Source organism: Bombyx mandarina, chromosome 01 (genome assembly GCF_030267445.1).
Source record: "Bombyx mandarina strain Sakado chromosome 01, ASM3026744v2".
In the NCBI taxonomy this organism is placed as follows: Eukaryota; Metazoa; Arthropoda; class Insecta; order Lepidoptera; family Bombycidae; genus Bombyx; species Bombyx mandarina.
In genome coordinates, this window is record NC_143208.1 from 11,098,787 (window position 1) to 11,111,140 (window position 12,354).

General features: G+C 38.3%; 1 protein-coding gene across 16 annotated transcripts in view; it reads right to left on the reverse strand.

The window, feature by feature from the left end:
* Positions 1–12,354, reverse strand: part of PH (polyhomeotic) — a 67,060-nt gene that overhangs the window by 20,181 nt on the left and 34,525 nt on the right. For 11 of the 16 annotated variants that reach the window (XM_089730045.1, XM_089730006.1, XM_089730025.1 and 8 more), the window contains 8 exons: positions 11,797–11,887; positions 10,481–10,516; positions 9,769–9,914; positions 8,425–8,574; positions 6,372–6,573; positions 5,800–5,963; positions 5,297–5,406; positions 4,592–4,703 (listed from right to left, as the gene is read on the reverse strand). In XM_089730045.1, the coding sequence (XP_089586171.1) occupies positions 4,592–4,703; positions 5,297–5,406; positions 5,800–5,963; positions 6,372–6,573; positions 8,425–8,574; positions 9,769–9,914; positions 10,481–10,516; positions 11,797–11,887 (1,011 nt within the window). The remainder of the gene's footprint in view (positions 1–4,591; positions 4,704–5,296; positions 5,407–5,799; positions 5,964–6,371; positions 6,574–8,424; positions 8,575–9,768; positions 9,915–10,480; positions 10,517–11,796; positions 11,888–12,354) is intronic. The other 5 variants (XM_089730017.1, XM_089730052.1, XM_089730053.1 and 2 more) reach the window with 1 other exon arrangement.

Sequence of the window (12,354 nt, forward strand, 5' to 3'; positions counted from 1 at the left end):
GATGTTTTTCTCTGTTATCAAAGAAACTGTCTTTAGAAATGTTGAGCAAAGTAAGGTCATTAACTCTGCGTCCCGTAGCCAGCAACATGGTTGTTGGTGTCCTTCAAGCTACATTGAGGCGTGATGTGGTGGCTGGGTTTGAAGAAAACCAGTTTAGAACTATTCTCGGATCTCATGTGAATGGGACTACACTTAGTAAAATTGTAATAAGTAGTTGAATTTTGTTTAGCTATTCCGATGGCTTTTTTAAATTAGCAATTTTTATTAGAGAGCTTGAGAATGTTTGCTGTCCTACATGTATTTCGCCCACAGAAAGTCGACAGCGCTGCTTTATGATGCAGAAGGATTGTTTTATAGGCAAAATTTTCTTTTTGGAAAAGAAGAAAGAATTTGGCAACATCTGCAGACTTAGGATCAATTTTAAAACTGTAGCACCATATGCACCATCTTCTAGTTGCTGGTAAGTATGCTGACAAAGTGGATAGACACCAGTTAATTTTCAACAAATCTTCTCCTGTTTAGACCAGTCATTATTTGTACAACCTCCCCCCCCCCTTTCTAAGCTTTCAGGGTTAATGTTTAACCTGTGGAGGAGGCAGGTTTTGGATTTCGTGCGAGTTATCTAGCGTTTGGGATCTGAGGGCTTGGAAACCCAAATGCTTTCGCTCAGTCTGGGAACACTACCAGGTAGGTTCCCTAGACACTGTTGAAGTGAGTCAGTACTTTGGGGAGAAGGTTGAGAGGAGGAATTCTCCATGCTAGTTGCATCCTCTACGGTCTGCTGAAGGTATCCAATCTTGGTCGGCGAATGGGTTTATATCCGGATGACCCCACTTTCGAAAAACTTTTGTGGTCACTTGTGGTAAAAAGTGCCATTTCGCAGGTTGATTTCCTCGTGATAGCCTGTCGGCTATGATGTTGTATCTCCCCGAGAGATAAGCTGACAGTTATCTTGAACTTATCGCTTAGGTTTAAAAATCGAAAGGTCAACGTTAGTGAAATACTTTCAGATTCATTTTGATTGTCACTACCATTGCAAATAGCTCTTTTGTGGGTGAGCCGTTTCTGTTGTTGAGCTGACCATAGACAGGACGTTAATATTTTGTCTAATTGTAACCCCTACCCATGTCCGAAGCTTCCGTTGCCAGGAAATGGTTGGTTTTGGGTCTCGGCAATGTTTGACATGTGGCTCCGCGTCAGCACTGCATTTGTAACCCCTACACATGTCCGAAGCTTCCGTTGCCAGGAAATGGTTGGTTTTGTGTATCGGCAATGTCTAACATGTGGCTTCGCGTCAGCACTGCATTTAATTGTTAAGACATGCAGGATGGCCTGTTTTTTACCCCTTTTCTTGAAACTTCGCAAGAAAATTTGCAAGTTAGCATAGATTGATGTAATTCCGTCAGAGTTTGAGCTAGGATGTTGTTGAGTGGCCACTTCGTTTCTCGCAATTTTCCATCGAATCCCTAGACATGTCATCTCTTGAACCAGTGTACTAATTGATTTTTTGTAAGGCTGACTTGGCAGCCCAAATAATCCAAGAGCTTTACAGCTTATGTGGCCTGAAGACTCAACTTGGACTTCTTTTGATGGACCTGGTGGGATTTGCGTAGGTGGGATAACACTCAACATCCCTTTGCACGCAATGTTTCCGCGACCGAGCATGCTATGCAAGCAAAAAAGGTGTATTTGTCTTCATGGACCAAGAAAAAGTCGCGTAGGTAGGTTAACATTTGACTTCCCTATGTACGTAAGGTCTTCGCGACCGAGCATGCTATGGGAGCAAAAACGTTTATTTGTCTTGGTGAAACAAGATCATGTCGTGTAAGTAAGCTAGCACTTCGATTTTGCACGCAATGCCTCCGCGACCGAGCATGCTGTGGAAGCAAAAAGGTGTATTTGTCTTCAAGGACCAAGAGAAAGTCGCGTAGGTACGTTAACATTTGACTTCCCTATGTACGCAAGGTCTCCGCGACCGAGCATGCTATGGGAACAAAAACGTTTATTTGTCTTGGTGAAACAAGATTAAGTCGTGTAGGTAAGCTAGCACTCGACTTTGCACGCAATATCTCCGCGACCGAGCGACCGAGCGACCGAGCACCCTATATAATGGAAATTGACATGCCAGCCCAGATAATCCAAAACCTTCACAGCTTCTGCAGCCTGAAGTTTCAACTTGGATTTGTTTTGGTCGACCAAAAGGAAGTCGTCTAGGTAGACTAGCACTCGAGTTCCTTTTGCACGCAAGGTCTCTGCGACCCAGCATGTTATGGAAGCAAAAAAGGTTAATCCAAAAGCTTCACAGCTTCTGCAGCCTGAAGTTTCAACTTGGATTTGTCTTGGTCGACCAAAAAGGAAGTCGTCTAGTAGACACTAGCACTCGAGTTCCCTTTGCACGCAAGGTCTCTGCGACCCGCATGTTATAGAAGCAAAAAAGGTGTGGCTCTGAAGCCAGACCGAAGGGTAGGCATGTCATTTCATACTAACTCATAAGAAGGTACCGATTCCTTCCTGGAGGTACTGATACTGGTACCTTGGTACTGATCCTCAAGAAGTATCGACGAAATTTTGCGACTGATACTAGAAAAATATTCCTGAGAAATGTTCAATTCTATCATCCAGTCCCCTGGGTGGAGAAAGTTTGGTACCTAGGTGTCCGAAAACAGTTAGGTGTTTTATCTTTACGACCTTGTTCAACTCTCGAAGATCCAAAATTGGACGCATTGATCCGTCGCTTTTCTTCCGCAGAAAAAAGGTAGTTTTTTTTTTTTTTTTTTTGTTTTTTTTTTTTTTTTTACGGTATTTGGTAACCATACGTGGTTTACAAATTATTACAATTTTGGTGGCACTCAGTGCCTCCCGTCGGTGTCTTCAATTGCCCCCCTCTGGATTGTGCCAGATGTTACAGACTATGATTGTTTATAATGTTTGGCTTACCTTTTGTACGAGATCGTGACAAATAGGATTGTAGCCCTCCGAGGGACTGAATAGATTTCAATTTACTATTATCAAACAAAAATTCCTCAATGAGTGGTGCGTTGGCAACAGGATACTTTGTTAGAGACCACGGAAATTAAACTTTGACGTGTTATTTCTATACATACGGCCCTTTTTTCCGTATACAATTTAAAACGCTTTTTACGGGTAACTTGTACGACGGAGACGATTTGTCAAAGTTTTCAGTAATTATGTTACAAAGATTATTAGTTTAAATCTGTTGTGTTTTTGTCAAAATTTCCGTATTGACGAGATCAATTTGTTTACAACATTTTTCGTTACATTCAATTGTTACACACAGTTGATGCATTATTAGATTTACAACGTCACTGACCTGGTGGGATAACGAGCCGATTCGAAGATCGACCGTTACCTTTGAATCCCGTCGTTTCTTACGCAGAGGCTCCTTTTGTTCTTTTTCGCTTGAAGAGCTGTTCGAACGCGAGGCGTCTCCATCGCGTCTCGCCTGGACATCTTCCCTCTCGGAAATTATGGAGCTTGACTCAACATCACCTCCAACAGATGACGCGTGATTCATGGCGTCCGATGATAGGATTGGTAAATAATACTCGTAATGATTGCAAAATAACACTCATAGAAACACAAAATAAATATTTTTTGCAATTAATAAGAAGTCGAGTAAATATTTGTGGACTTGCGACTTCACAGTACGAAAGTACACAACGCTATATGAAGATCAAAGATGGCTGCGCTCCCTTTATACTTGCTGGCAGCACCTAGCGGCTAAAGATGGAACTAAATTGACGGTCTATGGTTGGACATAGACAAGGAATCTAAGCTAAGTACACACTGCTTCTTCATAATACAATGCTGTATGTTTTCCAAAGGCACATCAATATATAACACTTTGTGGTATAACAATCATAGATCTATGTAATGTAGTCCCACCACTTTTGTCATTAATGGTTGGAATGAAATGAGCAATTCCCTTAGTTATATACAAATAGTCAAAGGACTGAGTAGCAAACGTTTTGTTCTAGCTATCGTTATAAAAAAATACATTAATTTATTGAAATTATTCATTTATATTGTTTGTTTCTGCTAGACTAGATCAAGGCTTACTTAGTATGAAGTGGTTACCATAGCTGATGCGACGTGAATGTAGACTATTACCGCGAGAGACGAGGATCTCAAAATCTCAAATGAACTAACTACACGGTCATCTTATCCGTCACAGCGGTTAGGTAGTGCGGGCTAACAAAGCTTTCCCTAAGTAATTCAAATTCGCATTCCATATTTTATATATACCCTCTAAAACAGCATTTCTCAAAGTGGGCGATAACGTCCCTTTGTAAGCGCTGCAGGCCTAACGGATGGGCGGTAAGAGACCCAGAAAAAAATGGGGTCGTTGTGTAGAGGCTTGGGAGGTGATTTGTAGTTTCATCTCGGAGGACTCTTAGACACCCTTTTTTTTCCTACCTAAGTTGAGAGCCTTGAGAGGCTATATCAGCGTAACCTTAACTAGTAGGTGAGCTCACGGGGCTCATAAGTTTGGGAACCCCTGCTCTAAAATTTTGTAAATTATATAATTCAAATGTTTATAGGCTTCAATTAAATTTTACAAATTAGTTACTTGTATCTGTTGTTGGAGTAAAGCCTGCTGCTGGAGGTTCTTGTTCAGAGCCTGTTTGTCTTGCACGCTCGTTATCTGCGTCATCTGACCGGACGAGTTCATCACTAACAATCTGGAATCAACGAATCAATTGTTCAATGAACAAAAATTAGCGGTCGCTATTGGCGTATCGTGTTCTTTTGATGATAAATCCCGCGCGTTGGTTATTCGATCTACATTGTTGGCATTTCCCTTCGTTTAAGTTTTTAATACGCTTTTATTAGCTTCAGACGTATGTATGTTTGTAACGGAATCTTTGAACATGATTTTGACCTCCTTCAAAACGTCGGTTTAATTCGAAATTTGGTATACTTATTAAGAACCGATGACATTTTAAACAACCACGCTTTTTTTTACAATAAAATATTTTTTTTCTAACACTATTTTTAATTATAATTTATTAAAATTTATTTTCTATTTTTAGTTGATTTTCTGTAAAAGCGTATTTTGTTAGTTTTTTAAACTATTGTTTATTATTGTTATGATTATATTATAATGTATACGTCACAACGTGAACGCCCATGAGACAAGAGGTCTAAATTTCTAATTGTGTCCCAGACACAGATTGTGATAAGGCGATCGTCGATATGTAGCGACATCTATCCGGGACGCGAGGAAACTACTGACTCGCGCTGTTGAAAATTAACGTGTCTTATAATTTCTCACTGTTGTTTCGGCTGTTGGATCTGATGCTGCATTTTGTTCGTCTGATTGGCCGCATCCTGTTTATTAGCTGGAGCCGGAGACCTCACGCCTGGCTTGCCGCGCTGCTTTGCCTGTGTGTTCAAGCATCGTATTTTATTCCCGCTAATTGTATTGCCGTTGGAAAATATACTTTGTTGATTGCTAAGCAACTTCGCATAGAAACGAGACTGTCGACGATTTGCTACCAGAAGGTTCTTGGTTACTTTAGTCACATTGCTCGGCGGTCACCAGACAGCCTTGAAACATTGACTGTGGTGGCCATCAAGCCGTTGGTCAGATCAGATAACTGCGCTCACTGAACTCTCTGTTGAGACCGCCCTGAGAGAAGCCGAAAACCGAAGGAAATGGAAGCTGATGGTACAAAGAGCCACGAAGGGCTTTCAGGGAGACGACCTTTAGCAATGAAGTATGCGACTAAGAAGAAGAAGAAGAGAAGCAATGTCCAAGATTTGACGACAGCGTACCTGGTTCTGAACTTGATTAGCGTTCGTTTGCGTGGAGACATTTGAGTTAGGTCTGATCCCACCAGAGGGCAGGATGTTCGATAGCGGACGAGGAGCCTTCGAAATCCCATCGGCAGAAGCACGCGGCTTTGCTGTAGTAGGCGTCGCACACGCTACGCTCACGCCTGTAATAAATATATACAAAAAAATCGTTTATCTCAATTACATGTACTGACAAACGTATTCTGTACAGAATAACGACTAAATGTTTTAGTACGTTAAGTGCGTTAGCAAACACAGTACACGATCGTGCATAGCTTTCGTTATACAATAAGTTCAAATGTCGCATAGCATTTCGCATTGTTAAAAACACGAACCGACACCGTTACAAAATACATATATGTTAAAACTGATTTACACAAATACAGTTTTCTCGCATACGAGCTAACGAGAATATAAGAGAAGAATATTATCAAGATATCGTTACGAGTTTAGTACACTCTTTCATCGCGGCATCACGTACGATATTCTCGGCCGATCGTGTTCGAGAAGGTTCCGTGTAAATCAGGCCTTGTAATGTAAACCATACTAACTGTTGTGGTGGACAGTGTTCTGCGGCGAGTGCTGTATGAACATGGAGGGGGGCGCGTCCGGTTGAGTTCCCCTTATGAATATAGGGTTGGGGGTGAGCAGGCCCCCCGCCGGCAGGGTACCGGCCTGGAGCCCACCCGCCCACACTTGCGGCAGAGCTCCGGAGATCTGCCACGGCGCGAACTGCATCGTCTGTCCACCGGTCTGAGGAACACCGATACACATTACTCATCGCTCGACTGGCCTAAAGGTCTAGATATCAGGCCATAAACTCCAAAAAAAAATCGGTTGTCTGTAAAGTCGGTTTGCTGACGATAGTTGAACGTGACAACGTCATAAGAAAATACTGATGGAATGGGTTTTTTTTTCAAAAGTAAATATTAATTTTTATTTGTTTGATAGATATTTTGTATGGACAATTGACACCACATTCACTTTTCACTGAACTTCATACTTGACGAAAACATGTAAATGTATTATTATTGTATAGCAGCTGTCCACGCGGATGCATCGCTCACTCAAGTAGGAGAGAGACAGATGTCGAACGCTGCCGAACGCGGAGGCCGATTGTGCCTCTTTGTAGCTCGTTGCGCGCTCTCGCTTGCACTTCAAGCCTTAAATGGAACGCCTCAATGAGTCAAGTTTTTTCGTGCGTGCAGCCGGCTCCATCGAATTATAAGACGTTGTCACGTCAAAAAAAAAACTCATCGCTCGCTCGCACTACACACCCGCGCGCTTAAATTGATTAATCCGACCTTTGACTCGAGCGACGACCCCCTTTTAGTTTTATTTACAGTTCAAGTTGCAGGCCGAATATTGTTTTGCGGTCGGACGGGGAACGCGCAACACGGATTCCGCTTAAATTAATAGCGACCGAGTTCCGGAGATTATTCGATTGTTCGTTTCCACGACAACAGGGATGGCACTGCTACATTTTTTCTCTTTTATATATCGACACAATCTATACTAATATAAAAATCTACAGTAGTTTTTACGGATGTTCCGTTATAACTACTGAACCATGTATCCGATTGACTTGAAACTTGGTATCCATGTAGAAAATACATGTACTTAATGGATAGGCTAATATTTATATGAGTGTTGGACTCCCTAATAATAATCACAATTTATATTAATGTTAATTTTAAATGCCCAGCGAAACGGGCGAGTAATTTGGATTATCGAAAACAATGAAACTCTATCGGAATCCAAAAAAACCGTAGTTTCTGAATCGCGAAGCCTCTTCGTTTGATTTGAAGTCGGTTAAAAATTTACTTCAAGCTAAGGTGGATTTAAAATTGAAAATATACTCACAGATGTAGATCGAGCACGAAATAGTGTTCGATAATTAAAACAAATAAGGCACCTGTTACAAAGATAACCCAAAAAAAAAAAACATCACAACACAATTCAACGATCAGTAGGTACGAAAAGTATTTCGCATTGCACTGACATAAATAAGATTTTCGCAAGAAAAAATATACATATGTATATTCAAAATATAAACAATGTGAATACCTGTAGGCACTTTCGTATCTACAAATTGTACGAAATTAGGCAACAAGACACAGCAACGAGACATTATTTTTTTTTTAAATAATAATAAATATATTTGTTATTTTAACTGAATCGAAACGACCATCCAATAAATTAATATATAATATTCGGGTCGGCGTTATTTCGATCAGCGCGGAATGCATAATCGTTTTACCGTTAGATCGTGGTTTATTTTGGCCACGAATGACGTCACGCATAACGAAGTTGTATTTTATATTTTACGCGGCAATTTCGAAAGATAAGAAGTGTCCGGCTGCTCATTGTAATAATACAATTCAAAAAAGGAGAATCGTTCTCGACGGAAAGTTTCAAACGGATTCTATTTTTTTGAAATTGAAGGAATAAATTTTTTACTCATTGAATTAAATAAAGTTTTAATGTAATCGATTACCAAAAAAAATCATACTCAAAAGCATTCAAGCATCGAAAAACGGAATTTTAACTTTATTGAATTCGATCAGTAGTTTAATAGTGATGGGGTCTGTTAATGTATCTCACCTGCAGGGGCCCGATGATCTGCGCCTGCGCAGGTTGTTGAGCACTGAGCACCGGCTGCGACACCTGGACGCACTGAGCTTGAACGGGAACAGTCTGATTCCCGCCAGCATTAGCGTTGGCGACCTTCCCGCCGGTCACCTTACCGCCGCACTACAGAACATTAATATTTTGTTGTAAATTCGAATCCCGAATTGCATGTCTTCGTTCTCGAACCAAAATTAGGCCAAGGGATCGCAGGCTGTTTGATTTAAAGGACAACTTTCCAAACAATTTTAGTTAAAAAAAAATATAACAAAAAAAACTTCTTCAGCTATTGCGAATGAGGTAAATATAAGTGACGTCAAAACGAAAACATATCGAATTGTTGATGCAAATAAATCGAATCTTTAATTACAAAAACAAATGTCGCGTATTTCACCCCTCGATGTGTACTTTTCCATATGTTAATATTGCGACTACTATAATCGTTTACTAACCAAATGTTCGTATAAAAAATTGCTTTTATTTTTGCATTGATTAAGGTTCGTTAACGACTTTACAAGTTTACTACCCGTTTGATAGTCGTTATAGGAGTTTAGCTGACATGTGTATCACTATAAGAATAAAGCACTACTGATAATATCAATCGGATCAAATCGATACTGAATATTTCTAGACTACCTTACAGACAACGTACATCATGGTCGATACGTATCGATGACAACAATGAGATAAAACCTAAAACCGTCGTCGTTCTAGAAAAGTTCCCTAGCCTTGACCGGATCAAGCGACATTGAATTTATCATGACTTTTTTTTTCTCTTAGAGTTAAAAATAGCCCCAGACAGGAAACTTCAACAATCGGGTCGCGAATTTGAATGATTTATCTAAATTTTAAGCGATTTGAAAAACAATCCGATATATTAAGTAAGAAGTCGAATCGGTATATGTACGCTACGAATGAAATCTTTTTTATTCAATTATTCTTTTACACACGTAACAGGCCTCAATTCAAACTCAAGTTAAAACAATCCAATCGTTTTTGTTTATTTAAATGCTATTGCTAATGCTCTTTTAAATATTAATAATATTTCCGATACAACTGACCCAGGTGTTTTGATTTTGTTGTGGAATAAAACAGAATACATTTTCGAATTAAAATTTTTTTACTATCAATCGTATTTTAAGTCAACCCAGAAAAAACATTAGGAAAATTTCTCGAAAAACAAATAACTAGACGTATTTTTTGTTGTTGTAAACAATGTTTATTGATTGATGTTAGGAAAACAAACAGCAAGTATTAGGTCGAATATATATATAAAAAAAACTAAAAAAAAATATCTATTCTAGAATATTCGATGTTTACCTTATGCATGTCGGATTGTTTCTGCTGCTGAGTTATTCCGGACACGGTGGGCTGCGAGTGCGCCGGCAGTATGTTCGAACTGAAGACGAACGTTTGATTCTGCGTCGTCGGGATTGCGGGTATTGTAGTATACCCGGGGAAGGGCGCTGAATAATCGAATTGTCTTGATCAATTGCACGGCCAATAAACAGCAACGATGACGTCACAAAAGCTCTAACACAAGACTATACTTGCAATCAATATGTGCAACCTAACTAACATATGCAACCAAATGTATTCTGATTTGTCTTTTTGTGTTTCATCGAATTTTTCGATAGACGACTCCCGACGACGAAGTTTATTATTACGTAATTATTGATCAAAATCAATAATTAAAATTATTCCTAGTTGTATTTACATTAGTACGAGCAACAAATAAAAAAAAAGTATTTTTATGAAGCTAAAGAACGAAAAGCTTTGTCCGCAAAAGACCGAAACAAAATGAGAAAAGCTGCGGCCTAAAAGTATGATTGAAATTTATCGCTATAAAAATTTGTACGTGTTCGAAAAAAAGCTGAGAAATAATAATAATACATAACTACTACCCGCCGAAACTAATAATATTATGCTTAACCTAAAACAATGTCCCTCATTCATTATCGTGACTTTTTAAAAACGCCAGACATACCACGAGACCAAAAAGAAAGGGTAAGTTTTAAAAGTATTCATAAACCTTGTTCCTGATATGCCGTAAGACCTGTAAAATTTACTGTAAAACTAAATAGTGTGGAAGTTCTTATACGAAAACAAAAAAATACGTACAGCTTACGTAAAAATGGGCAAAGATAGTAGTGAAACAAAAAACACACACTAGGAAAAGTTGGAAACATGATTGAAAACGGGAACACGTTAAATGAAATGTATGAAAAATATTCAACAGAAAAATAAAATTTAAGGCCCCGAGGACCTATTTACGTCAACTCCGTGTATATCCTAGAATAACCAGAACGTTGCGATTATTTATTCGTAACTTATAATAAGGTTTTATTCCGACTCGATATAGCTTCTTAACTGTTCTACAATAGACGAATCTTTTTCTTTAGCGAAGTCGTATATAAATAAATCGTGACAAGCTTTTATGTGCCAATCGTGATTAAAAAAATAATAATATCATCGAGGTAAAATTCTATATTCACCTTTATCTTTCTTCAGTAATTATTATAAAATGAGCACAATAAAAGCGAAAATTAACGTGTTTTTAATCATATCTGAAACTTGTCAAAGTTCCAGTTAAAGATTCCTATTAAAGGTGTAAGTAAATAAAGCTAAGCTGTAAACGTTCGGTCGTGTTTAAAGCATGGTGGTCGTGTGGATGGAGTATGAAGACGTAAAAATATATATTTGCAAGCTGCTCACACACACCTGAAAAGGATATACTGGTGTTTCGTAAAGGGGAATATGTCTTCTTTTGCAAGCACTAACCTTTTGCCGTTTTAATGTTCTCAACTACACGATTTTAGTGTAACGTGTGTATATCCCACCAAAAAAGTAAAAAAATCTTGCCTACTATTTATTTTGCTTGTATACGAAATTTCGATATTTTACTTTAATATCGACCCTTGAAAGGCAAACGTGACTAAGTGACAATGCGTGAACTTTACAGTAGACTAATTTAAAATTGAAATTAATTTAAAATATACATGAGAAATACCTGAAAAAGTTATATTTTAACGAATCTAGCTGTAGGATTGAAATGATTTTAATAGACCCAGAAATATATTTTTTTTGCGCATCGAATATGGTTATTGCCTATCATTTATGTACAAAACAGTTATTGTCGCTTAGTCACGTTTGCCTTTCAAGCGTCGATATTAAAATAATAAACATTGATGAGTTTAATTTAATTTCTAATTCTAGTTTTATAATGTAACAAAATTAATTAGATATTTGTTATGTACTTAAAAGAAAGTTTTATTTTGAGATTTAAATTTATTTATACATGTTATAAAATATAACAATTGTTAGGTATTAATAAAGATTCGAACTCACCTGCTTGGCCCTGTAGTACTTGTTTGCCCTGCGTCGTTAACATGTGCGGACCGAGCTGGTTGCCTTGAAAAGGCTTTCCCGCAGCTATTACCTAAAAATATATCGAACTTGTTACACGTAAAATTCCTTTTAATTATAATAATAGATTTAAATAATTTTAAATGCGATTACTAAGAACGTGAATTGAATATCAAGTATTTAAAAAAAGTCGGCCGGTTCTTATTGTGATTTTTAGATATAATTAGTTCTCGATAGCCAGCGACCCCCCCCCCCCCCGTCTACACGTCAAAGAGTATCATCGTTTTAGCGGGAACTCATTAAAACTAAAAATTACGATAAGAATTCCGTATATAGGTAATGTAGATAACCGCGAAAATTAAAACAATGTATTCATATAGAGCTTATTCTTTTAGGCTTATCGGATGAATAAAATGAAATATAAATTAATCATACATAGCGTATGATACATAGGTATCATATCATACATATCAATCATACATAGGTAGGCAGCGGCTTGGCTCTGCCTCTGGCATTGCTGAAGTCCATGGGCGACGGTAA